Below are 24,230 nucleotides of genomic sequence, written 5' to 3'. Positions count from 1 at the left end.
AACTAATTAAGTACTAGGTAGTTAAATAAATTCAGATACCTTGTGTTGCCAAAGTATTCAAGTTGTCGTCTTTGAACTTAGAAGTAAGAGCCCTAAGTGAAGGACCTGCGCAGCATTCTCAGGTTTACCGACTGGAGCAGATGTGACACGTGCAGACTTGGGAAACTGGGTATCCTTTGAGAGCCCCTCCAGCCTTAGAGTCTATAGATGTTCACTTTCTTTGCAGGCAAAGGAGATTTCCTGCTAAGTGGTAGCACTTTATTACTGTCTGTTCTTCTATAAGAGGGCTAAAAGTGTTTGCAGCTGAAAAAGATAAAGGCACTGGCACCTGTTAGTTGGCCTTACCAACTCGACTAATCTCAGCCAAGAGTTGTGTTATGAATGGAAAACTTCTGTAATAAGATTATTATAGTAGATGTGTGGATATATTTGCTGCTTTCATTTTTGAACCACTGGGGAGAAATTCCCATGACTGATGATGCTTTTAAAAAAAAGAGAGAGAGTACTCTGCAAATTTTTAGTGTGATCGGAGGAATGTTTTGATAGTTTTATATCTCTTTCGAGGCTCGCTTTGTTATGCTCCTCAGGCTAGGATTTTTCCTCCGTTCCTTTACTGCCTTTGCATGGTTCTATACTTGTTTGTGGATTTCCTCCTATGCTATCTGCTGTTAACTGCATTTTTACTTTTCTCTACCTCTATGAGGTGGATTTTCCATTGAAACGACTATTTCTCCTTTTTTTTTTTTGGCTATTTGTCCACAATCAAAAAGATTATAGTTTGACATACTAATGAATGAGTAGGGGAGAAATAATTATAAACTGTCATGTCCCTAGGAATCTTCATTCTCTCTAATGGCCTGTTGTCTGAAAAAGATAACTGCTTCTTGTACCTTTACTAGTAACTGGACAACAGAACTGCTTGTGTATGCCTTTGAGCTCTCTTTTGAATGACCACGTCTTGGCTCCACATCTTCGTTCAGTCACCTAAACTTTACAATAAGATGTTTTTTGTAAACAGATGTTCTGCTGTAGTCATTACCTGTCATGGCTTCAGTTCTGTAGTGGGAGTAGTTAGTTGGGTGAGGTTTGCAACTTGGAGACTAAACCAGGATGTACAAGAGACTAGAGGGAGAACAGAAAACCAGGAGCTGTAGGATTTCTGTCTCTGTGTTGCCCTTTCTGCTTACAGATAGATTGAAAAATTGTTAGCTTGTGGGACTCCTGAAAATTTATGCTCAATTCATCATTGTCCATATCAGAAAGAGCTGTTAATATGTTTTTCCATGCATTGCACCTTACCAATTGGGTTAAATATAAAGAGTTCTTCCTTACTAGGAGTGTGTTAGGTAAATTGACCGTCATGACTTGAATGAGCAAGTAATTCAATTATATACTAGTGACATTATGGAAATCCAGAGGTAAGTATCTGTCTAGGGTGGTGAGTAGGCATTCAGTGCTTGTCACTGAAAGAGAAGACAATTTTTGCATCTACCTCTGATTTGCTCTTAGTGTTTACTTCCTTTTCTGAATAAATATTTGCCGTTAGCTATAATAAAGAAATATGATGGCTTTTTGCTTGCTCTTATTAGATTAATTATACTTCAGTGTAATTTTTCTGAGATGTAACTTACTTGAAGAAATATTTATAGTTTTGTGACAGTGGTTATTCAACCTTTTTTTACTTAATTCGTGTAAGGAAGGATTTTGTGTCTTCCATTAACTTTTCTGGGTTAAATGTAGTCCTTCTTCTATTGTGAATGAATTATTTGGTTGGAATTAAAACAGAAAAATTTATCCCCACTTCCCATTCTCTCTTTTCTGGTCATCGACAACGTACGTTTTTGGATGTGTCTCCTTTTCTTTTATTTCTGCTTCTTTATGCCTTACATAGGGACTTAGTGAACTGGACAGGAAAGGAGAATGGAATGGCTGTAGGCACCTTAGAACAGTGCTTCTCAAGCTTTAGTTTTGGGATCCCTTTACACTCTTAGAAATTATTGAGGACCCCAAGGACTTTTATCCATGTGGACTATATCTATAAATATTCCCTTACTAGTAATTAAAACAGAAAGTTTTGAAATATTTATTTATTAATTCACTTAAAAATAATAATAAATCCATTACATGGTAATATATTTGATATGATGAATAACTGTATTTTCCAAAACGAAACAAACAGAAAAATGGCATTATTTTCCTTTTTTTTTTTTTTTTTTTGCTGAGGAAGATTCACCCTGAACTAACCTCCTGGCCAGTCTTCCTCTATTTTTTTAGTATGTGGGCCGCTAGCAAAGCATGGCTGCTAACAGAGCGGTGTAAGTCTGCACCAGAAACTGAACCTGGGCCACTGAAGTGGAGCTTGCTGACCTTAACCACTGGGACACCGGGGCTGGCCCTGTTTTCCATTTTTGCAAATCTCTAATAAAAGACAGTTGGATTCTTATATCTGCTTCTGCATCCAATCTATTATTATGAGTTGTTTTGATTGAAGTATATGAAGAAAATCTTGATTGACACAGATATGGTGTTGGAAAAAGTAGTATTTTAATAACCTCAGATAATTACTTCTTTGATACTACACCACAACTTGACAAGTAGTAGTTTCTTAAAGGTTGGTTGCAATGTGGTGTTTAAAACCATGTCGATGACCTTTTCATACTCTATTACATTAAAATCTATTCTTACATTAATAATAATTACAATAATAATTCTTATTATCTTATATCTTATATATTATTTCATATATCTTATATATTATATATCTTATTTTATATATCTTATTATTCTTACATCTTAAAATCTAGTCTTACATTATGAATGGAGTTTTTATTCATGCATGATTCTATGGCATCATGCATTGGCCTATTGGAAAATACTGGTTCACTGAGTTATGCATATTTTCCAAATGTTGACACTGTTAATTATATAATATAAAAAACATTAACATTTGTGAATCACCACTGATCTCATCAGAGAAATCTTTAAGTACTGGGAAGCTGTCAGTCTCATGGTGGCAGATACAAGTTATCCAAAAATTCTCATTTTTGCTTGAGAGCTCAAATTTTATCATTGGCAACAAATAATGTCAATTTTCCTTGACATGAAAGACTCCCTTCATTCATTTTTGAGAAAATGTCTGTCAAATACCCAAGTCTGAATAATCATAGTCAGTTCTTTAAAATAAAAATAGCGTTTCGTGATAAAAGCAGCTAGTTCAACTTGCGGTTCAGTTGCCCAAATGCCTTTTCTCAAGATAATGATCATCTTTCAGTATGTAGCAGCAGTTATGTGTATTTCCCATTTCATCACACAGAATATTAAAAAGATGTGTGTTCAAGAGTTGAAATTTAATAAAATTAATAATTTTTGCTGCTTTATCTAAGACATTCTTAAGTGAAACTGCCTTTTTTTTTAAAAAAAAAAACAACTGAGTTACAGTGGAGAATGCCGTGACTACTAGCACAGTTCGGTGCCATCGCCTTGATTCCTGTTAAGGCACCAGAAGTTTGCTTCCTCTTGCTTGTACATCATCATTGCAAAAGTCAACACAGTGGGAAAGGTCAATCATGTTTTGGTGTTGTAATGGAAATCATTTTGACTTGGATCCCCTGACGGGGTCTTAGGGAGCCCCGGGATCTACATTTTGAGAACTGCTGTTAGACTAGAGTGTAAGCTTCTTGTGGGCAAGGACTTCTGTCTCTCATCCACTCACGTATCCCTTATACCTAGGCATGCAGTCCTCCTGGAATTTTTTGCCTATCTCTAGTGTTAGGTCAGTTATTTTCTGAATCTGGCTCCTCTTTGTTTTTTTACTCTTTCTTTTTTGTGAAGCTTGTCCTCCAGTAGCTTCCTAAAAAAGGGTGAGAGTGAGGTATAATTTTGAGACTTTGCATATCTGAAAATGTCTTTATTCTGATCTTATATTAGAACAATGATTGAGCTGGATGTGGATTCTAGGTTGAAAATTATTTTCCCTTAGAATTTTGAAGGCAACGCTCCATTGTTTTCTGTGTTGCTGATGAGAAGCCCTATGCCTTGTATTGTGATTCTCCCATTTTTTTCCCATTAGAAGTTTCTGGCATCTTCTGTGTAGTTATGTGTTGCTTAACAATAGGGACACGTTCTGAGAAATGTGTCGTTATGTGATTTCGTCCTTCTGTGAACATCATAGAGTGTACTTGGAGAAACCTAGATGGTATAGCCTTGTACACACCGAGGCTATATGGTACTAATTCCATGGGCCCAATGTCGTATTTGCAGTCTGTTGTTGACTGAAATGTCATTATGATGCCCATGATTGTATATTCCTGATATCTGAATTTTTATGCTATATATATCTGGTGTATACCTTTTTAAAAAATTTATTGTCCCAGGGACTTAGGGTAATTCATGTCTTTCAGTTCTGGAAATTCTTTTGAATTATTCTTTGGATGTTTTTCTTGATCTCTTTTCTCTGTTCTTTATTTATGGAATGCATATCGATTGGATATTGGACTTCCTGGACTGATCCTCTTTTCCTCTTTTTATTTCTGCTTTCTGTGAGTCCTTTGACCTTATCTCCTAACTTTATTGTATTTTTTTACAAATTATCGTTTGTTTAAATTTCAAGCTTTCTCTGCTGTTCTGTGGATGTTTCTCCTATTCTTGTTGGCTAGATCATCTTCTCATATGTTTCTGAGGATATTAACTGTGATTTTTTTTCCTTGAAATTGTCTTCTGCATTTTTCTGGTTGACTATGAGTTGCTTTTTTTCTTTTTGTTTTGGTTTCTGTCTCTCATGATGAAGGCTTTCATCATGTGCTTGGTTATCTTTCGTTGTATAATCACTAAAAAGTTAACAGAAAGAACGTTTATAGAAAAAAGTTTACTGTGTTTAAGATTTGGGCCTCTTAACTCAAGGGCTTGGTTATAGGGTGGTTGAGTGAAGGCCTGACCTGTTTTTCTGGGGACTTTCAAATACTTATGTATCTTTTTTCAGGTACTGTTCAGTTTTTGCAAAGAAGAATCCTCTCCTAGAATTCTTGGACCCGAGCACACAGAAGGCTACGGTATTTACTGTTAGATTGTAGACTTTCACTTAATCCCTTTAACTTTCAGTTTGCCGACTCTCTGCCCTCTTTTACTATGCCCTGGGACCTGGTACTTCATTGTGTTGTCGTTCTTCCGGAATCTACCACCTCTCCTGCTGGGATTGGGGAAGAGTAGTCGCCTGTCTGTGTTGGGTCCGGGCGGGGTCTGGGGGATTAGTTCTTTTACAGACTTTCAGCCAGTTCCCTTGTTTCTTAGTTCCATGCCTCATTGTGCCTACTGTGGTATCTGATGTCTCAAATTCCTGATCTTCTCTGATTTCTGCTATGTGAATTGGCTTTTCTCGTGTTGGAATTCTCTGCTGTTGCTTGGTATTCAGCTTTCTTAGCTCTAAATCTTCCATCTGTTTTTCATTTGCTAAAAATTTGTTGACATATCCTGTCTGTTCCTGTTGTTTTCTCTTGTAGTCTCTTTATCCTTGTGAATTTATACTTTTTTATCCTTTTACTCTCATTTTAGTGTTTTTTTAACCAGATAATAAGAACATTATAAAAACCAATCTTAATTTAATTGATTATTTGTAGGTAAATAAAATTCTTAACTGCTTAAAAGTGAAAACATGAAAGGAAGAGAAAGCTAGGAAATAAGAAAACGTAGGGCCGGCCCAGTGGCTGAGTGGTTAAGTTCGTGCGCTGTGCTTCAGTGGCCCAGAGTTTTATCGGTTTGGATCCTGGGGGCGGACATGGCACTGCTCATCAGGCCATGCTGTGGCAGTGTCCCACATGCCACAACTAGAAGGACCCACAACTAAAATATACAACTGTGTACTGGGGAGCTTTGGGGAGAAGAAGGAAAAATAAAATCCTAAAAAAAAAGAATTAAAAAAAAAAGAAAACTTAGATGATCATTATCACTCAATTATTTACAAATTCCTTAATGGAAATACACAGACACACACACACACACACACACAGATATGTGGTTATATATTATATGTATTGGATATATATATATTTGTATATGAGTGGATATTGTATACACACATATTTAAATATATAAGCATATATGTATATACTGAATGTATATGTATAATTTCATAATCATAGTATTTTGAAGCTGGAAAGAATCATGACGATCTTTTACCCGGTGTGGTTTCATTTTTCAGTGAGGAAACTGGCTTAGATATGCTAATGATTTACTAAAAGTTTCAGCAACCAAGTCTTCCCAATGTTGTGTTGAACTGTAAAATGTTAGAAATGTGAACAACTTGGAGGTTCAGAACTATATTTAAAGTATAGTTCTGGCTCTAGATAAAAAGCTAGGGGCCGGCCCGGTGGCCAAGTGGTTGAGTTTGCGCGCTCCGCTGCGGTGATCCAGGGTTTTGCCGGTTTGGATCCTGGGCGTAGACATGGCACCGCTCATCAGGCCACGTTGAGGCAGCGTCCCACGTGCCACAACTAGAGGGACCTGCAACTAAGATATACAATTATGTACCGGGGGGGATTTGGGGAGATAAAGCAGAAAAAAAAAAAAAAAAGCTAAAAGTTTTGAATTAAGTCCTAAGAGTGATTTGCAACTGATATTGCACTGAATTCAGGGAGAGGATGGCTTACCTGACAATTCTGAAAACAAAGCAGTAATTTAACCCATTGTTTTGTTTATAGTAATGATATTTAATTTATTTTGAATAAATATTAAAGGAAAGGGTGAGATTTTGTTATCTGACCCATTAACCATTTATCTTATTTTGCTTTTATGTGACATTGAAAGATAGCTGAGAACTATTTTATTAAAGAAAATGTCATTGCATATGAGAATCTAAAGGCTAATTTTAAAGTGAAACAAGTAAGTTTCTTATCAGGATTCCTAAATATTAAAGCCTTCAGTTTCTATTTTTGTATGTTTTTTCCTTTTTTATACTAAGTACATAAACATTACTGCAGCCATATAGAAAACAGTTAAAAAAAAGAAAACAGTTACCCAATTTCATTACTTAAATATCATCAATTGTTTTCATTTTTGCTGTTATTCGTATGTACATGGTTTCTTAAACTGTAGTCTCTGTAGATACAGTTTTATTAATGAATATATCTTTCTTTTAAGAAAAACTTTCCAGGGGTTGGTCCCGTGGCCTAGTGGTTAAATTTGGCATGCTCTGCTTTGGCTGCCTGGGTTCAGTTCCCAGGTGCAGACCTACACCACTCATCAGTGGCCAGGCTGTGGCAGTGACCAACGTACAAAAATAGGGGAAGATTGGCACAGATGTTAGCTTGGTGAATCTTCCTCAGCAAAAAAAAAAAAAAAAAAAAGAGAGAGAGAGAGAAAAAGAGAAGAAAACTTTTCAGATATATTCCTATAAGTAGGATTGCTTTGTTAAAAAAGCATCAATATTTTTATGACTCATTGTTTAAATTGCCTAATTGCTTTCAGGAAGGTTTATACCACCATTTTCTATAGGCACTAGCAGTATGAAGAGTTGACTGACTTCCCAATAACCTCATTAACTTTGGTGGCTTAATTAATGTTTCCTCCCCCAAACTTCACAAGTAAAATGATGATAGTGTATTGTTTCAATTTGTACTTGTTGATGACTAATGAGGTCTCATTCATTTAAAAGTTTAGAACCTTCAGTTAGAAAAATGTAACTCTAAAAGATAATAAAATATCTTTTATCTCCAGGGAATGTGAAAATGAAGGATTAGGTAGATGATCCCTAAACCAAATATCATATAATTAATGATAAATGCGACTTAAAATATAAGAAAATTGTTATAGTGTACTGTCCTCAGGATTGACTCTTTTGAGAGACATTTGAAAAAATTTAGGGCAAATTTAAACTGTTCATAAATTGTAAGAAGAGTTAATTGATAATCCTAGAAGACTACTAGAACTGTTTATCATGTCTTGTCAAAAAGCCAGGTATATATAAAATTTTACTCTAAGACTTTTACAATTTTTATGAAGTTTTACAAAAATTACTGTATTAAGTTTCATCCATTGTGCCCTTATGTTGGAAATAATTTTCTTTGAATTTAAGCTTCTAGAAATGGGACGCCGGTCATCAGATACTGAAGAAGAAAGCAGAAGCAAGAGAAAAAAGAAACACCGTAGACGGTCGTCTTCAAGTAGTTCTTCAGACAGCAGAACATACAGCCGAAAGAAAGGTGGAAGGAAGTCAAGGTCAAAGTCAAGGTCTTGGTCCAGAGATCTTCAGCCTCGCTCACATTCTTATGATAGAAGGTGATTTTTATAATTTTTACTTATATAGTAATGAGAGTCACATTCTTTAGAGTTCATATGTTTTTGTATTTTTAATTTTTCTGAGTAAAACATTTTTCTTTTAGTAGTTATATATTTATTTGGGTTAAGTCTCAGCTCAAAGGTTTTTTTGAACAACCGCAGCCCATGGGTCTAGTGTCTTCACCCTTTGTCCATTCTTTGTAAACAGGTAGGTATAAACTGGTATAGATCTCATACCGTATTATCTGATAATATTTGGAAGGATTGTATACTACTTAAGACTCCTAATGTCTTAGTTAGTAGCTGATCCAATCACTAAATTATGAATCAGTCATCTGACTGTTCAAGAGGACTAACATTTTATCTCTATTTGTTTCTAGGAAGGAGTGAGACATAGGGAAAATGAGATGATTCTTTAGAATCTAGATGATGTCTTTCTAATGCCCATAAAATTTTTTTATAGCAATGATACTTTTGATTATATTTTATTTCAGACGCAGGCATCGATCAAGCAGTAGCTCTTCGTATGGCTCTAGAAGAAAACGAAGTCGAAGTCGTTCAAGGGGCCGAGGGAAATCCTATAGAGTTCAGAGGTCTAGGTCAAAAAGCAGAACAAGAAGGTATGCCATATAAGATATTTATTGCTTTGTAACAAACTGTCCCCAAATTTAGTGACTTCAAAGCAACAATCATTTATTTAGGGTCTTTACGGAGGTAATTAAGGTTAAACGAGGTCATAAGAGTGGGGCCCTAATCCAGTAGGGCTGGTGACCTTAGAAGAGGGAGAGAGAGATCTTTTTCTCTCTTTGAGTGTGCACTCTGAGGAAAGGCCGTGTGAGGATACAGTGAAAAGACGGGGTCTACAAGCCAGGAAGAGAGCCCTCACCAGGAACTAATCCAGCCGGCATATTGATCTAGGACTTGTAGCCTTCAGAACTGTGAGGAATAAATTTCCGTTGTTTAAGCTGCCCAGTGGGTGGTATTTTGTCACAGCAGCCTGAGCAGGCTAATACACAGGGTCACTCCACTTGCATTTTCTGGTTGTGGTGAAGGGCCAGTAACACAGAGAATAGCCCATCTGGAGAGAGTTTTACGTTTTGGGCAATGGTAAAAAATATCGCTGAATAGGTGGGATGGGGACCATGGTATTGAGGGACTTGAGAAAAGTAGCTATTCAGAAGTTATTGAACGTTTTTGAGCAGAAGAGTGTTAGGATACAAACAGCATTTTAGGAAGACCGGTTTCTTTTCTCCACTTAGTGCTGCATATTATGACTAGGCTCTTGTTGTGGGAGTATATTGGCAGGCTGATTTTGTTATCTAGGCATAAAATTTCATCAATCTAAATGAATCTGAAGTTGGATAATAGCAGTAAAGTCCAATTGTTCAGCTTTTCTGTCTGAGTTGTTTGGCCTTAGCCTGCTGTGCTTTGCACACACTCCACGTGTAAGCTACTGTCTCACGTGCCTTTGTTCTCTGTGCATGTCTCTGAGTTGCTAGCTTTCTGTCTTTGAGCATGCTCACTCTTCTAGTTTCTTACATTATCTCTCCTTTGAGAAGTTTCCTACCCTTTAATGTTCAATTCTGTTTGGTCTTTATTTCTCTTCTTTAAATCCTTTTTTGATTTTACATTTTCACTCCTAAGTCATGTTAATCCATTGTTTCTCTGACCCGCCATCATGTGTGGCTCCTGACTTGAAGCAGTTACATTACGAATATTATGTTTCTGTTAGTCTCACATATTATAAGAGACATCTTGCAGGAGGAGTCTCTCGGCACCTAGCACAACGCCTTGCTTATGAGGCATGCCTCGATAGAGTGAATGATTGATTAGGGAAATGAAGTTAGGTAGAGAGCTGACTTTTGTATCAAGGAAAATTTTTATTGTTCTATTGATTTGTGGAAGGAAAGCTTTATTTTGTATGCATTGATTTGTCTAAAAAGAGGCTGATTACTACAAAACAACTTCAATTGAAATTTCCTGTCAATGGGAACAGAAATAATTCATGCTTTTGTATGATCTTTATCAGTTGATAGAATATTTTCACATACACTATATAAGTCAATCAGAGTTTGATTGGGAAATCAGAAGACACTCAATTCCAAGCATCAGCATTTTAACACGGGAAATAAAGGCTTATATAACCTTTGGAAGGGTTCAGGGAATTAGGGAACCTGTCACTGATTATTTCAGCCTGAAGCATGGAAGCTGGTTGTTTTCTCAGAAGCCACTGGGAATCTTAAGAACTCTCCCAGTTTGTAGCACCAAAGTGGGCTGGTTCTCAAGAAACTACTCACTTGAAAGATGCTTCTCTGCCCAAGTATCTACCTCCGGCTGCCTCCAGAGGGGAATCTGGAGATGTTAATTTCTTTTCCTTTGCAAGGAAGACCTGAAAAGGAATGATAATAATGTCTAGTCGGTAACAAACCATCCACCACACATGCATTTAGTAATTTGCGTTTTGTAATTCTATCAGGCTGTCATGCTGGATGATACCTTCATTTTGTGTATGAGGAAACAAGTTCAGAGATTTGTTCCAAATTGCAGCTTCCTAGCCTCTTGCATTAATGCCTACCTACTGCATTTTACTGCAGTGACTAAATGATCTGGACACACTAGAAAGTCCTAAATTTTGAGAAAATGCATTATCCATTTTCTGTACACTATATTATTTTAAGAAATATATTTTAGGAATTTATTCTTCAAAATGTTTAAATTAAATGAGTTTGTAGGTTAATCTTCGTTTAACAAGAAAATTGAGCAACTCATTCCTTGAACAGTTTATATAATCAAGGCTTTAGTTTAAATAGAGAAGATGAAAGTAGTGAGTTTTTCATAGAAAAAGTACCATATAGTACAGTTCTGAAGCTGAAGGTGTTTTATTAATGGTCTCTGTGCTTTTTAGTAGAAAAGAGTGATTTCAGTCATAGAAAGTTAAATACTTTCAGAACCCTTTGTTGTTACACGTGTGAAAAATAATCTAGAGGTAAAGCGTGTTCTGGGGGATGGCAGGAGGAGGGGGTCAGATGTGTGAAGTTGGTTGCAGTTTCCATAGGTGAGTTATGGAGTAATTAGGGGGTTCTTCTTTCTAATATAATCTTTATGTTTTTCTCAAAGTACTCAAGTTGGGACCTGTATTAAATCACTTCCTTTTGCAACAGGGAGAAACCTACTCCTCTCATCCATGGTATGCTTACTTATTTCCTCAATTCTAGAGTACACAGAAAGTAGTTTCAGAATGGCTGATATATAGCACTGTGAAAACAAACTTACAAACTGAGTTTAATATTTCCTGGTTCTTTTAATCTTTACTCTGGAGGTACATAGTTCTCCTCCCTACTTCATTATGCTTAGTTTCTTTAAAGAGTTAGGGTCATTCGTTTCTGTTTATATTTCATTTTAAAGTTTTTATCCTCCTAAATTTAAAAATTTTATGTACTTATTTGTCCCCCCATTTTTTAGTATGTGAAAGATAATATGGTTCCAAAAGAAAGCACTATATCTTTTGGATATAGCACTCTCCTTTCTCCCTTCTCGCTTGTTCCTAACCACCCTCAGGTAACTAATCCTGTTAGTTGGTGTTTAGCTTCCCTCTGTTTCTTTTTAAATAAAGTCGTAATTGTATTTATGGCACACTGCAGATGCTTTTTTTGTTTACTAATATATCTTGCAAATTGCTCTATATCAATTAATGGTAATCTTATTCATTTTTTTTTGAGGAAGATTAGCCCTGAGCTAACATCTGCCGTCAATCTTCCTCTTTTTGCTGAGGAAGACTGGCCCTGAGCTAACATCTGTGCCCATCTTCCTCTACTTTATATGTGAGATGCCTGCCACAGCATAGCTTGACAAATGGTGCGTAGGTCTGCACCTGGGATGCGAACTGGCGAACCCCAGGCTGCCGAAGCAGAATGTGCTCACTTAACCACTGTGCCACCAGGCTGGCCCATTAGTCATTTTCTCTAGCTGCTTAGTACTTTATTGTGTGGATGTATTGTAATTTGTTTAGCCAGTCTGCTAGGTGTGGGCATTAAGGGCACCACCAGTATTTTGCAGTTACTGAAAAGCTGCCGTGAATAACCTTGTGTGTGAGTAGTTTTGTATTCGTGGAGGTGTATCTTCACGGGAAACTCCTAGAAGTAGGATTGCTGGATCAAAAGGTAAATAAGTTTGTTGTTTTGTTAGAAATTGCCAAATTCCTGTCATTAATGTATGAGGGTCCTGTTTCCTCACAGCCTCACCAATAGAATGTGTTGTCATTTTTAAATGTTTGCCAATCTGATAATGAGAAATGGTATTTTAGTGTGTTTTAGTTTTTATCTCTTTTTATCATAAGTGAGATTGAACATCTTTTTATATGTTTGTGGGCCATTTTTCTATCTTTTCTGTGTCTGAATTTTCTCTTCATTTCTTTCGGGTTTTTGCTCCTTCAATTTTTAAGTTATTTACTAAATATGTTAGCCCTCTAGCTGTGATACATGTGGCAAATGTTTTCTCTTAGTATTTCAGTTGTCTTTTGATTTCGTTTATGGTATTATTGACTATGCAAAAGTTTTTTTCTTATATGTGGTCAAATTTTATCACTCATTTCTTTCATCTCATCTTTCCTTATATTCAGACCATAGAGAAATTCTTTCCTTACATCCAGATATAGAAGAATTCATATTCTTTTCTAGTACACTTGTTTGTTTCACTTTTTACATTTGAATCTTTTATCTGTTTGGGTTTATTCTTGTGTATTATATGGGGTTTGGATTTTTTCTTTCTCTTTCCAATTGATGTTGTCACATCACCATTTATTAAAAGGTCCATCTTTACCCCAGTGATTTGTAATGCCCCTTTTATAATATACTAAATTCCATTAGTACTTGGGTCTTTTCCTGGACTTTATATGTATTCCACTGATCTGCTTGTCTGTTTATGCACCAGTACCACACTTATAATTATAGAAACTTTATAGTATATTTTACTGTTGGGTAGGGTAGTTCCCCCTTTGACTTTTAGCTTTTCTTTTCCCATGTTTTCTTGGCTATTATTTTATTTTATTGGGGTATATTGGCTTTCTTGGCTATTCTTTTCATTTGAACTTTATTTTCATATAAACTTTGGTACTAACTCATTTTGGTCCATTGAAAAGGCTTGTTGGTGTTTTTATTGGGATTTTATTAAACTTATAAATTAAGGAGAATTGATGTCTTTATCATGTTGAGTTGTTCTAAGGGCAAAGGGATGATTTTTCATTTGTTCTAGTCTACTTTTTTTTGTGATTCAGGAGTGTTTCAAAGTTTTCCTCATATAACTTTTGCTCACTTCTTGCTAACTTTGTTCCAAAGTATTTTAGCTTCTTTACTGCTGTTATAAATGAAATTTTCCCTTCCATTATAATATCTAAATAGTTATTGTTTCTCTCTATGAAGTCTACAGAATTCAATATTTATTTTATTTTATTTTCTCCAGCTTTATTGAGATATAATTGACATATAACACTGTGTAAGTTTAAGGTGTACAACGCATTGATTTGATACACTTATATACTGCAAAATGATTACCCCCATACTCTTAGCTAACACCTTCTTTACATTGCATAATCGCCATTTCTTTTTTGTGGTGAAAACATTTAAGATCTCTCTTAGAAACTTTCAGGTATTTAATACACTGTTACTAACTATAATCATCATATTGAACATTTGATTCCCAGAACTTGTACATCTTATAACTGGAAGTTTGGACTCTTTGACCAACATCTCCCCATTTTCTCTTCCTCGTACCCTCTGGTAAACACCACCATTTCAATCTCTGTTTCTGAGTTTGGCTTTTTTAGATCCCACATAGAGATGAGATCAGACAGTATCAGTTTTCTCTGTCTGGCTTATTTCACTTAGCATAATACCTTTAAGGTCGATCCATGTTGTCACAAATGGCAGGATTTCCTTCTTTATCATGGCTGAATAACATTCCATTGTAGATGTGTATACCACATCTTCTTTATCCATTCATCCTTTGACAAACACTTTGGTTGTTTCTGTGTCTTGACTGTTGTGAATAATGCTGCAGTGAACATGGAAGTGCAGATGTCTCTTTGAGATCCTGTGTTCATTTCCTTTGGATCTATAGCCGGAAGTGGATTGCTGTGTGAGGGTTTGCTTTTCCTCACGTCCTTGCCAGCATTGCCATCTCTTGTCTTCTTGATGATAGATGTTCTAACAGGTGTGAGGTGATACCTCATTGTGGTTTTGTGTTGCATTTCCCTGAGGATTAGTGCTGTTGATCATCTTTTCATGTACCTCTTGGCCATTTATATGTATTCTTTGGAAAAATGTCTATTCAGATCCTCTGCCCATTTTTCAATTGTATTGTTTGTTTTTTGCTATTGAGTTGTATGAGTTCTTTATATATTTCAGACTTTATCCTCTTATTAGATATATGCTTTGCAAATATTTTCTCTCATTCCATAGGTTGCCATTTCATTTTGTTGATGGTTTCCTTTGCTGTACAGAAGCATTGTCGTTTGATGTAGTCCTGTTTGTTGATTTTTGCTTTTGTTGCCTTTGCTTTTGGTGTCAGATCCTAAAAATCATGGCCAAGACTGATGTCAAGGAGCTTACCGCTTATGTTTGTCTAGGAGTTTTATGGTTTTAGGTCTTATGTTAAGTCTTTAATGCATTTTGAGTTGATTTTTGTGTATGGTGTAAGACGGTTGTCCAGTTTCATTCTTTTGCATGTGGCTGTCCAGTTTTCTCACCTCCGTTTGATGAAGAGACTATTATTTCCCCATTGTATATTCTTGGCTCCTTGTTGTAAATTAATTGACCATACATGTGTGGGTTTATTTCTGGGCTTTCTATTCTGTTCTCTTGATCTATGTGTTTGTTTTTATGCCAATATCATACTGTTTTGATGACTATAGCTTTGTAGTGTAGTTTTAAATCAGGAAGCACGATGCCTCCAGCTTTGATATTCTTTTTCAAGATTACTTTGGATCTTCAGAGTCTTTTGTAGTTCCGTACAAATTTTAGGATTGTTTGTTCTGTTTCTCTGAAAAATGCCATTGGAATTTTGGTAGGGATTGCATTGAATCTGTAGGTTACTTTGGGTAGTATGGGTTATGTTAATTTTATCTCCTGCTACTTTACTCAATTCTTTTGTTGTTTGAGTTGGTTATAGTGTTTTTCCTCTGGGATTTTCAGATATACTATGATATCATCTGCAAATAGAAATAGTTTTACTTCTTTTCCAATTTTTATTCTTCCATTTGCTTTCTCATATCTAATTACATTGGATTTTTACCTCCAGTAAAATGTTGAATAGCAGTGGAGATGATATACATCCTTGTCTTTTTTTTATTTTAGTGTAAATGCCTCGAGTGTTTTCCCAATAAGAAATATGCTGGCTCTAGGGCTAAAGTGTATGTATTTTGTCTTGTTAAGAAACAGTCTATCACTTCTTATTTTCTTGGTTTTTTATTTCAGGAATGGATGTTGAATTTTGTTGAAGGGTTTTTCATCATCTGTGGATATAATCATATGTCTTTTATTCCCTTAGATCTATTAAGGAACTAATCTTGCATTTCTGGAATAAATCTCTTGGTGTATTATTTTCTTAATGTAGTGTGGGATTCTGGTTACTAATTTTTTTTTTCTTTTTTGCTAATGAAGATTAGCCTTGAGCTAACGTCTGTGCCAATCTTCCTCCACTGTATATGTGAGTCGCCACCACAGCATGGCTGATGAGCTGTGTAGGTCTGTGCCTGGGATCCGAACCCACAAACCTGGGCCACTGACATGGAGTGCGTCAAACTTAACCGCTATGCCATGGGGCCGACCCGTGTTCACTAATTTTTTTAATGTAATACTTTACATTGATATTCATATGTGATAGTGGTCTGTCATTTTTCTTTTTTGGTGCCATGTTTATCAGGTTTAGGTATTAGCGTTATCCTTGCTTTATAAAAAGAACTGGGAAGTTGTCCTTCATTTTTAATGCTCTGGAACGATTTGTGTAGCATTGAGACTACCTGGTCTTTGAAGTTTTGGGAGATTTGTGAAACCGTCTGGACCTGCTGCCTTTTTGTCCAGTGGGTCATTGATAACTTTATTTCTTCAACAGGAATTGGTCAATTTAAACTTTATATTTCTTATAGGCTTAATTTTGATAAACTGTATTTTTCTGGTATATTATCCATATCATCTATATTTTGAAAATTATTTGCCTAGAAGTCTGCAAAGTAGTCTCTGATGATTTAGAATTTAGTTTTCTTCTGTTTCACTGATTATTTTCCTCTTGTCATTTATTCTTTTGTATTTGTGCTTTCTCTTTAAGTTAGCTAGAGAATTGTCTATTTTGTTATTTTTCTAAAAATTTGATTTTGACTTATTTAAATCCTCTGTTTCTCTGTTATCTACCTTGTTAATTCCTGCTCTTATCCTTATTTCCTGCTTTGTAATTTCTTTTAGCTTGTTATTCTTTTTCTAGTCTTTTCAGCTGGGAATTTTTATTTGTGCTTTATTTCTATTGATAAAAGTATTTAAGGCTGTGAATTTCCCTCTAATCACTGTTTCTAATATGTCCCATACATTTTTTCCAACATATTTTTATGAAAAACTTCAAGCATACAGCAAAATTGAAAGAATTTTACAGTGAATACTCATATATCCACCACTTAGATATTACCATTAACATTTTACTTACTTTATCGGATCCATCTCTTTCTTCATTTATTTCTTCCTCTCTCTGTTCATTAATTAATTCATCCTAATTTTTGGTTACATTTCCAGTTGCAGACATCAGTAGGCTTTCTGCTTAAATACTTCAGCATACTTTCACTGAGTAGAGTTCAGTGTTCCTTTATAAATTTTTTCTTTTGCAAACAAAAACTTTGAAATTTTTTTCTTTGAGACAAAATTTATTTACATCGAAATGCATAAATTCTAAGCATGCACTTGCTGAGTTTTGACAAATGTATATACCTGTCAAGATATAGAACATTATCATTACCCCAGAAAGTTCCCTCATAATCGTTGCCAGTAAATTCCTGTTTACATTCTCAGAGGCAACCACTGTTTTGATTTTTTTCTACCATAGATGAGTTTTCATGAGTGCTACAGATTTTTCTTCAGCATGATACTTTGAGATTCATCACCATGTTGTTGTGTATGTTAGTAGCACATTCCTTTTTATCGTTGCATAGTATTCTGTTATATGAATATATCTCATTTTTTTCTAGAATTTGATGTAAATGTAGTCATATAGTAATATTTTGCATTTGGCTTCTTAAAGTTAGCATAATGCTTTGATCTGGTTATCACTACTTTGTTCCTTTTTATTGCTAAGTAGTGAAGATAACATAGTTTATCTGTTTTCCTGTTTATGGACTCCCAGGCTTGTTTCTGTGTTTGACTATTATGAATAAAGCTGCTATAAACATTTCTTTTACAAGTCTTTTTATAGATTTCTACATTTGTTTCTCTTAAGTAAATACCTACTAGTAGAACTTCTGAGTCATAGGGTAGGTGTCTATTTAGTTTTACAAGAAACAAATAGTTTTTCAAATGGTTTTCCATGGCTATATCAGTTTGTATTCACACCAACAATGTTTATGAGTTCTAGCTAACTACAAACTCACCAAGACTTGGTGTTGTTAGCCTTTTTAATTTTAGCCAAAATGGTGGGCTTGTAGTGGCATCTTATGGTTTTAATTTACATTTATAGTTTTAACTTTTATGTTCGTATCTATGATGCATTCAAATTAATTTTTTTATTTTAGTAAAAAACACGTTAACTATAATTTTTACCAATTTTTCAGTATACATTTCAGTATTGTTAACTGTATACACATTGTTTTACCAACAGATCTCTATACCTTTTCCTCTTTTGGGACTGAAACTCTATACCCATGGAAGAACAACTCCCATTTTCCCTTTCCTCCCATATCCTAGCAATCACCATTCTACTTGTGTTTTTATGAGTTTTATTGCTTTAGACAACTCATATATAAGTAGAATAATCAGTGTTTGTCTTTTTTGATTTGCTTATTTCACTTAGTATAATATCCCAAGTTTTATCCATGTTGTGGCATGGGAAAGGATTTCCTTCTTTTTCTTTATGCAAATCCATCAGTGGACATTTAAGTTGCTTCCACAACTTGGATATAGTGAATAATGCTGCAATAAACATGAACATGCAAATATCTCTTCAAGATCCTGTTTTCAGTTCTTTTTGTATGTATACCCAGAAGTGGGATTGCTGAATCATACGATAGTTCTATTTTTAATTTTTTGATGAATCTCCCTACTGTTTTCCATAGCAACTGCATCATTTTACAATCCTACCAACAGTGCACAAGGGTTCCAGTCTCTCCACATCTTTGCCAACACTTGTTAAATTTTTTCTTTAAGGCTTTATTTTTTTTTTCTTTTCCTCCCCAAAGCCCCCAGTACATAGTTGCATATTTTTTTAGTTGTAGGTCCTTGTAGTTGTGGCATGTGGGATGCCACCTCAGCATGGCTTGATGAGCAGTGCCGTGTCTGTGCCCAGGATGTGAACCGGTGAAACCCTGGGCCACTGAAGTGGAGCGTGCAAACTTAACACTCGGCCATGGGGCTGGCCCCATTAATTTTTTTTTGATAGTAGCCATCCTAACAGATGTGAGGTGATATCTCGTGGTTTTGATTTGCATTTTGCTGATGATTTAGTGATGTTGAGAATCTTTTCATAGGCCTATTGGCCATTTACACATCTTCTTTAGAGAAATGTTCGAGTCTTTCGACCAATTTTTTTTTTTTTGAGGAAGGTTGGCCCTGAGCTAACATCCTCCACCAATCCTCCTCTTTTTGCTGGGGAAGACTGGCCCTGAGCTAACATCTGTGCCCATCTTTCTCTACTTTGTATATGGGATGCTTGCCACAGCATGGCTTGATAAGTGGTGTATAGGTCTGCGCCCGGGATCTGAACCGGCAAACCCTGGGCCGCTGAAGCAGAGCATGTGAACTCAACTGCATCGCCATGAAACTGGCCCCATTGACCAATTTTTAATCTGATTGTTCTTTTGTTAATGAGTTGTAGGAGTTTTTTTTAATATGTTCTGGCTATTAACCTGTTATTTGATGTATGCTTTGCAAATATTTTCTCCTATTTGATAGCTTGTCTTTTCGCTCTGTTGATTTTTTCCTTTCTAGCACAGAAGTTTCTAAGTCTATTGTAGTCTCATTAGTCTATTTTTGCTTTTTGTTACCTGTACTTTTGCTGTCATATGCGAGAAATCATTGCCCATTCCAGCGTCATGAAGCTCTTCCCCTATGTTTTCTTCTAGGAGTTTTATAGTTTTAGGACTTATGTTTGTGTCTTTAATCCATTTTGAGTTAATTTTTGTATATGGTGTAAGATAAGGGTCCATCTTCATTGTTTTGCATGTGGATATCCAGTTTTCCCAACATTTATTGAAAAAGACTCTTATTTCCCTATTGTGTAGTCTTGTTACCATTGTCATTACCATTGTAAGATCATTTGACCATATACTCAAGGGTTTATTTCTGGGCTCTCTGTTCATTCCATTGGTCCATATGTCTGTCTCTATGCCACATCATACTGTTTTGATTACTGTAGCTTCGTAAAATATTTTGAAGTCAGGAAGTGTGAGGCCTTCAGCTTTGTTCTTTCTCAAGATTGCTTTGGCTGTTTGGGGTCCTTTGAGATTCCATATCAATTAAACATTTTATTTTTCTATTTCTGCAAAAAATGCCATTTGAACTTTGATAGAGATTGCATTGAATCTGTAGATAGCTTTGATAGTAGGGACATTTTAACATTATTAAGTCTTCTCGAGCCATGAACATGAATGTCTTTGCATTTATTTACATCATCTTTAATTTCTTTCAACGGTGTTTTGTATTTTAGAGTGTGTAACACTTTTGCTTCCGTGGTTAAGTTTATTCCTAAGTATTTTGTTATTTTTAATGCTATCATATGTGGATTTGTTTCCTTAATTTCCTTTTTGGATTGTTCGTTGTTAGTTGATAGAAATGCAGCTGATTTTTGAGTGTTGATTCTGTAACCTGTAACTTATTCAATTTGTTTATTAGGTCTAATAGTTTTTTTTGTGTGTATAATCTTAGGATTTTCTACATATAAAATCATGTCATCTGTAAACAGAGATAATGTTACTTCTTCCTTTCCAATTTGGATGCCTTTTATGTCTTTTTCTTGCCTCATTGCTCTGGCTAGGAATTCTAGTACTATGTTGAATAGAAGTAGCAAGTATGGGCATCCTTGTCTTGTTCTTGATCTTAGAGGAAAAGCTTTCAGTTTTTCACTCTTGAGTATGATGTTGGCTCTGGTCCTTTGATGTATGACCTTTATTATGCTGGGGTAGTTTCCTTCTATTCCTAATTTGTTGAATGCTTTCCAGTTTTGTCAAATGAGCTTTTCTACATCAATTGAGACGATTGTGTAATTTTTGTTCTTCATTCTGTTAATGTGGTATATTACATTTATTGATTTTTGTATATTCAACAATCCTTGCATTCAAGGGATAAATCTTATTTGGTTATGGTGTATAATTGTTTTAATGCACTATTGAATTTGTTTTACTTGTATTTTGTTGAGTTTTTGCATCAATATTCATCATGGATATTGGTTTGTAGTTTTTTTGTAGCATCTTTGTCTGGCTTTGGTATCAGGGTAATAATTGCTGGCTCATAAAATGAGTTTGGAAGTGTTACGTCCTCTTCACTTTTTTGGAAGAGTTTGAGAGGGATTGGCGTTAATTCCTATTTAAATGTTTGGTAAACTTCTCCACTGAAGCTGTCTGTTCCTGAGCTTTTATTCATTGGGAGGTTTTTCATTACTGATTCAGTCCTCTTGTTATAAATCTATCGTCTTGGTAGATTGTATAGTTCTAGGAATTTATTCATTTCTTTTAGGTTATCCAATTCGTTGGTGTATAATTGTTCATAGTAATCTCATAATCCTTTTTATTTCTTTGGTGTCAGTTGTAATATCCTCTTTCATATCTCTTTCATATCTGATTTTAGTTATTTGAGTTTCCATTTTTTCTTAGTTAATCTAGTTAAGGGCTTGCCAGTTTTATTGGTCTTTTTGAGTAGCAAACTCTGAAGTTTCATTTTTTTAAAAATTGTTTTTCTATACCCTATTTCAGCTCTGATCATCATTAATCCCTCCTTCTGCTAACTTTGATGTAGTTCTTCTTTTTCTAGGTCCTTGAGATGTAAAGTTAGATGGTTGATTTGAGATCTCTTGTCTTTTTTAATGTATGCATTTCCCACTGTAAACTACCCTCTTAGGACTGCTTTTGTTGCAACCCATGAGTTATGGTATGTTGTCTTTTCATTTTCATTTGTCTCAAAATATTTTCTGATTTCCTTTGTTATTTCTTCCTTGACCCCTTGGTTTTTCAAGAGTATGTTGTTTAATTTCCACATATTTATGGATTTTCCAGTTTTTCTGTTGCTGCTGATTTCTAGTTTCATTCCAATGTGGTTAGAAAGGATACTTCATATGATTTCAATTTTCTTAACTTTGTTAAGACTTGTTTTGTGTCCTAACATCTCATCTGCTCCGGAGGATTTTCCATGTGCACTTAAGAAGAGTGTGTATTCTGCTGGTAGTGGATGGAGTGTTCTGTATGTGTCTATTCAGTCCAATTGGTCCACAGTGTTATTCAGGCCTCTCTTTCCTTATAGATCTCCTGTATGTTTGTTTTATACATTATTGAAAGTAGTGTATCAAACTCTCATGTTTTTATTGTCTTACTCTATTTCTCCCTTCAGTTCTGTCAATGTTTGCTTCATATATTTGAATACCTTGATCTTAGGTGTATATATATTTATAATTGTTATCTTTTCTTGGTGAATTGACTCTTTTACTATTGCATAATGTCCTTCTTTACATCTTATGACAGTTTTTGACTTAAAGTCTGTTTTGTCTAATATAAATTATGTCCATCCCTCTTTCTTTGGGTTACCATCTGCATAGAATATCTTTTTTCATCCTTTCACTTTCAGCTGATTTCTAAGGTGAGTCTCTTGTAGATAGCATGTAATGGCATCTTGTTTTTTTTTTTTTTTTAAAGATTTTATTTTTCCTTTTTCTCCCCAAAGCTCCCCAGTACATAGTTGTATATTCTTCGTTGTGGGTCCTTCTAGTTGTGGCATGTGGGACGCTGCCTCAGCGTGGTTTGATGAGCAGTGCCATGTCCACGCCCAGGATTCGAACCAACGAAACACTGGGCCGCCTGCAGCGGAGCGCACGAACTTAACCACTCGGCCACGGGGCCAGCCCCGGCATCTTGTTTTTTTAAATCCATTTATCTAGTCTGCATCTTTTGATTGGAAAGTTTAAGCCATAGTTTGCATTAGGGTTCACCTTTGGTGTTATATGTTCCACAGGTTTAGATAAATGTGTAATGACATGTAATGTCTGTATGACCTTATAATTTAATACAGAGTAATTTCACTGCCCTAAAACTCCCTTCTGCTCTGCCTATTCACCCTCCTCATTTCTCCCCAACCTCTGGTAACCACTCATCTTTTTATTGTCTCTGTAGTTTTGCCTTTTCCAGAATGCCATGTAGTTTGAATGATATAGTATGTAGCCTTTTCAGTTTGGCTTCTTTCGCTTAGTAATGTGCAATTGAGATTCTTCCATGTCTTTTCATGGCTTGATAACTCATTTCTTTTTAGTGCTATATAATACTCCATTGTCTGTATGTACCACAGTGTGTTTATCCATTAACCTACTGAAGGGCATCTAGGTTGCTTCCAGGTTTGGGCAGTTATGAATAAATCTGCTATAAACATCCATATGCAGGTTTTTGTGTGGACATAAGTTTTTGACTCCTTTGGGTAAATACCAAGGAGCACCACTGCTGCATCATATGATAAGAGTATGATTAGCTTTGTGAGAAACTGCCAGACTGTCTTCCATAGTGACTGCACCAGTTTGCACTCTCACCAGCACTGTATGAGGGTTCCCTTTTCTCCACGTCCTCTCTAACCCTTATTATTTTTTGTCTTGTTAATTATAGCCATTCCAGCGAGTGTGAGGTGATTTCTCATTGTAGTTTTGATTTGCATTTCCCTAATAATTAGTGATGCCAAACATCTTTTCATGTGCCTGTTGGCCATCTGTTTAACTTCTTTGGAAAAATGCCTGTGCCCATTTTTTGATCAGGCTGTTCATTCTTTTGAGTTGAGTTGTATGAGTTCTTTATATATTTTGGAAATTACTTGTTGGATATATGATTTGCCAATATTCTCTCCCAGTTCGTGGGTGGTCTTTTCGTTTTGTTCGTAATTTCCTTTGCTGTGCAGAAGCTTTTTAGCCTGATGCAGTACCATTTGTTTATTTTTTCATTTGTTTCCCTTGCCTCAGTAGACACATATTCAAAAAGATACTGCTAAGACTGATGTCAAAGAGTGTACTGCCTTTACTTTTTTCTAGGAGTTTTATGGTTTCGGGTCTTACATTCAAGCCTTTAATCTGTTTTCAGTTAATTTTTGTGTATGATGTAAGATTGTGGTCTACTTTTATTCTTTTGCATGTTGCAGTCTAGTTTTCCCAGAACCATTTATTGAAGAGACTTCCCTTTCTCCACTGTATGTTCTTGGCTCCTTTCTCAAAGATTGACTGTCCATAGGTGTGTGGTTTTATTTCTGGGCTCTCAATTCTGTTCCCTTGATCTTTGTGCCTGTTTTTCTTCCAGTACCACGCTGTTTTGATTACTATAGCTTTGTAGTATAATTTGAATGTGATACCTCCAGCTTTGTTCTTTTTTCTCAGGATTGCTTTGGCTATTTGGGGTCTTTTGTTGTTCCAGCCACATTTTAGGATTCTTTGTTCTGTTTCTCTGAGGAATGTCATTGGGATTCTGATTGGGATTGCAGTGAATCTGTAGATTGTTTTAAGGTAATATGGACATTTTAACCATGTTTATTCTTCCAATCCAT

General features: G+C 35.5%; 1 protein-coding gene across 1 annotated transcript in view; it reads left to right on the top strand.

The window, feature by feature from the left end:
- Positions 1–24,230, top strand: part of RSRC1 (arginine and serine rich coiled-coil 1) — a 407,598-nt gene that overhangs the window by 7,170 nt on the left and 376,198 nt on the right. The window contains exons 3-4 of the mRNA XM_070511416.1: positions 8,066–8,268; positions 8,763–8,888. Of these exons, the coding sequence (XP_070367517.1) occupies positions 8,066–8,268; positions 8,763–8,888 (329 nt within the window). The remainder of the gene's footprint in view (positions 1–8,065; positions 8,269–8,762; positions 8,889–24,230) is intronic.

Source organism: Equus asinus, chromosome 5, assembly GCF_041296235.1.
Source record: "Equus asinus isolate D_3611 breed Donkey chromosome 5, EquAss-T2T_v2, whole genome shotgun sequence".
NCBI lineage: Eukaryota > Metazoa > Chordata > Mammalia > Perissodactyla > Equidae > Equus > Equus asinus.
This window is presented reverse-complemented; position numbering and strand designations above follow the sequence as displayed.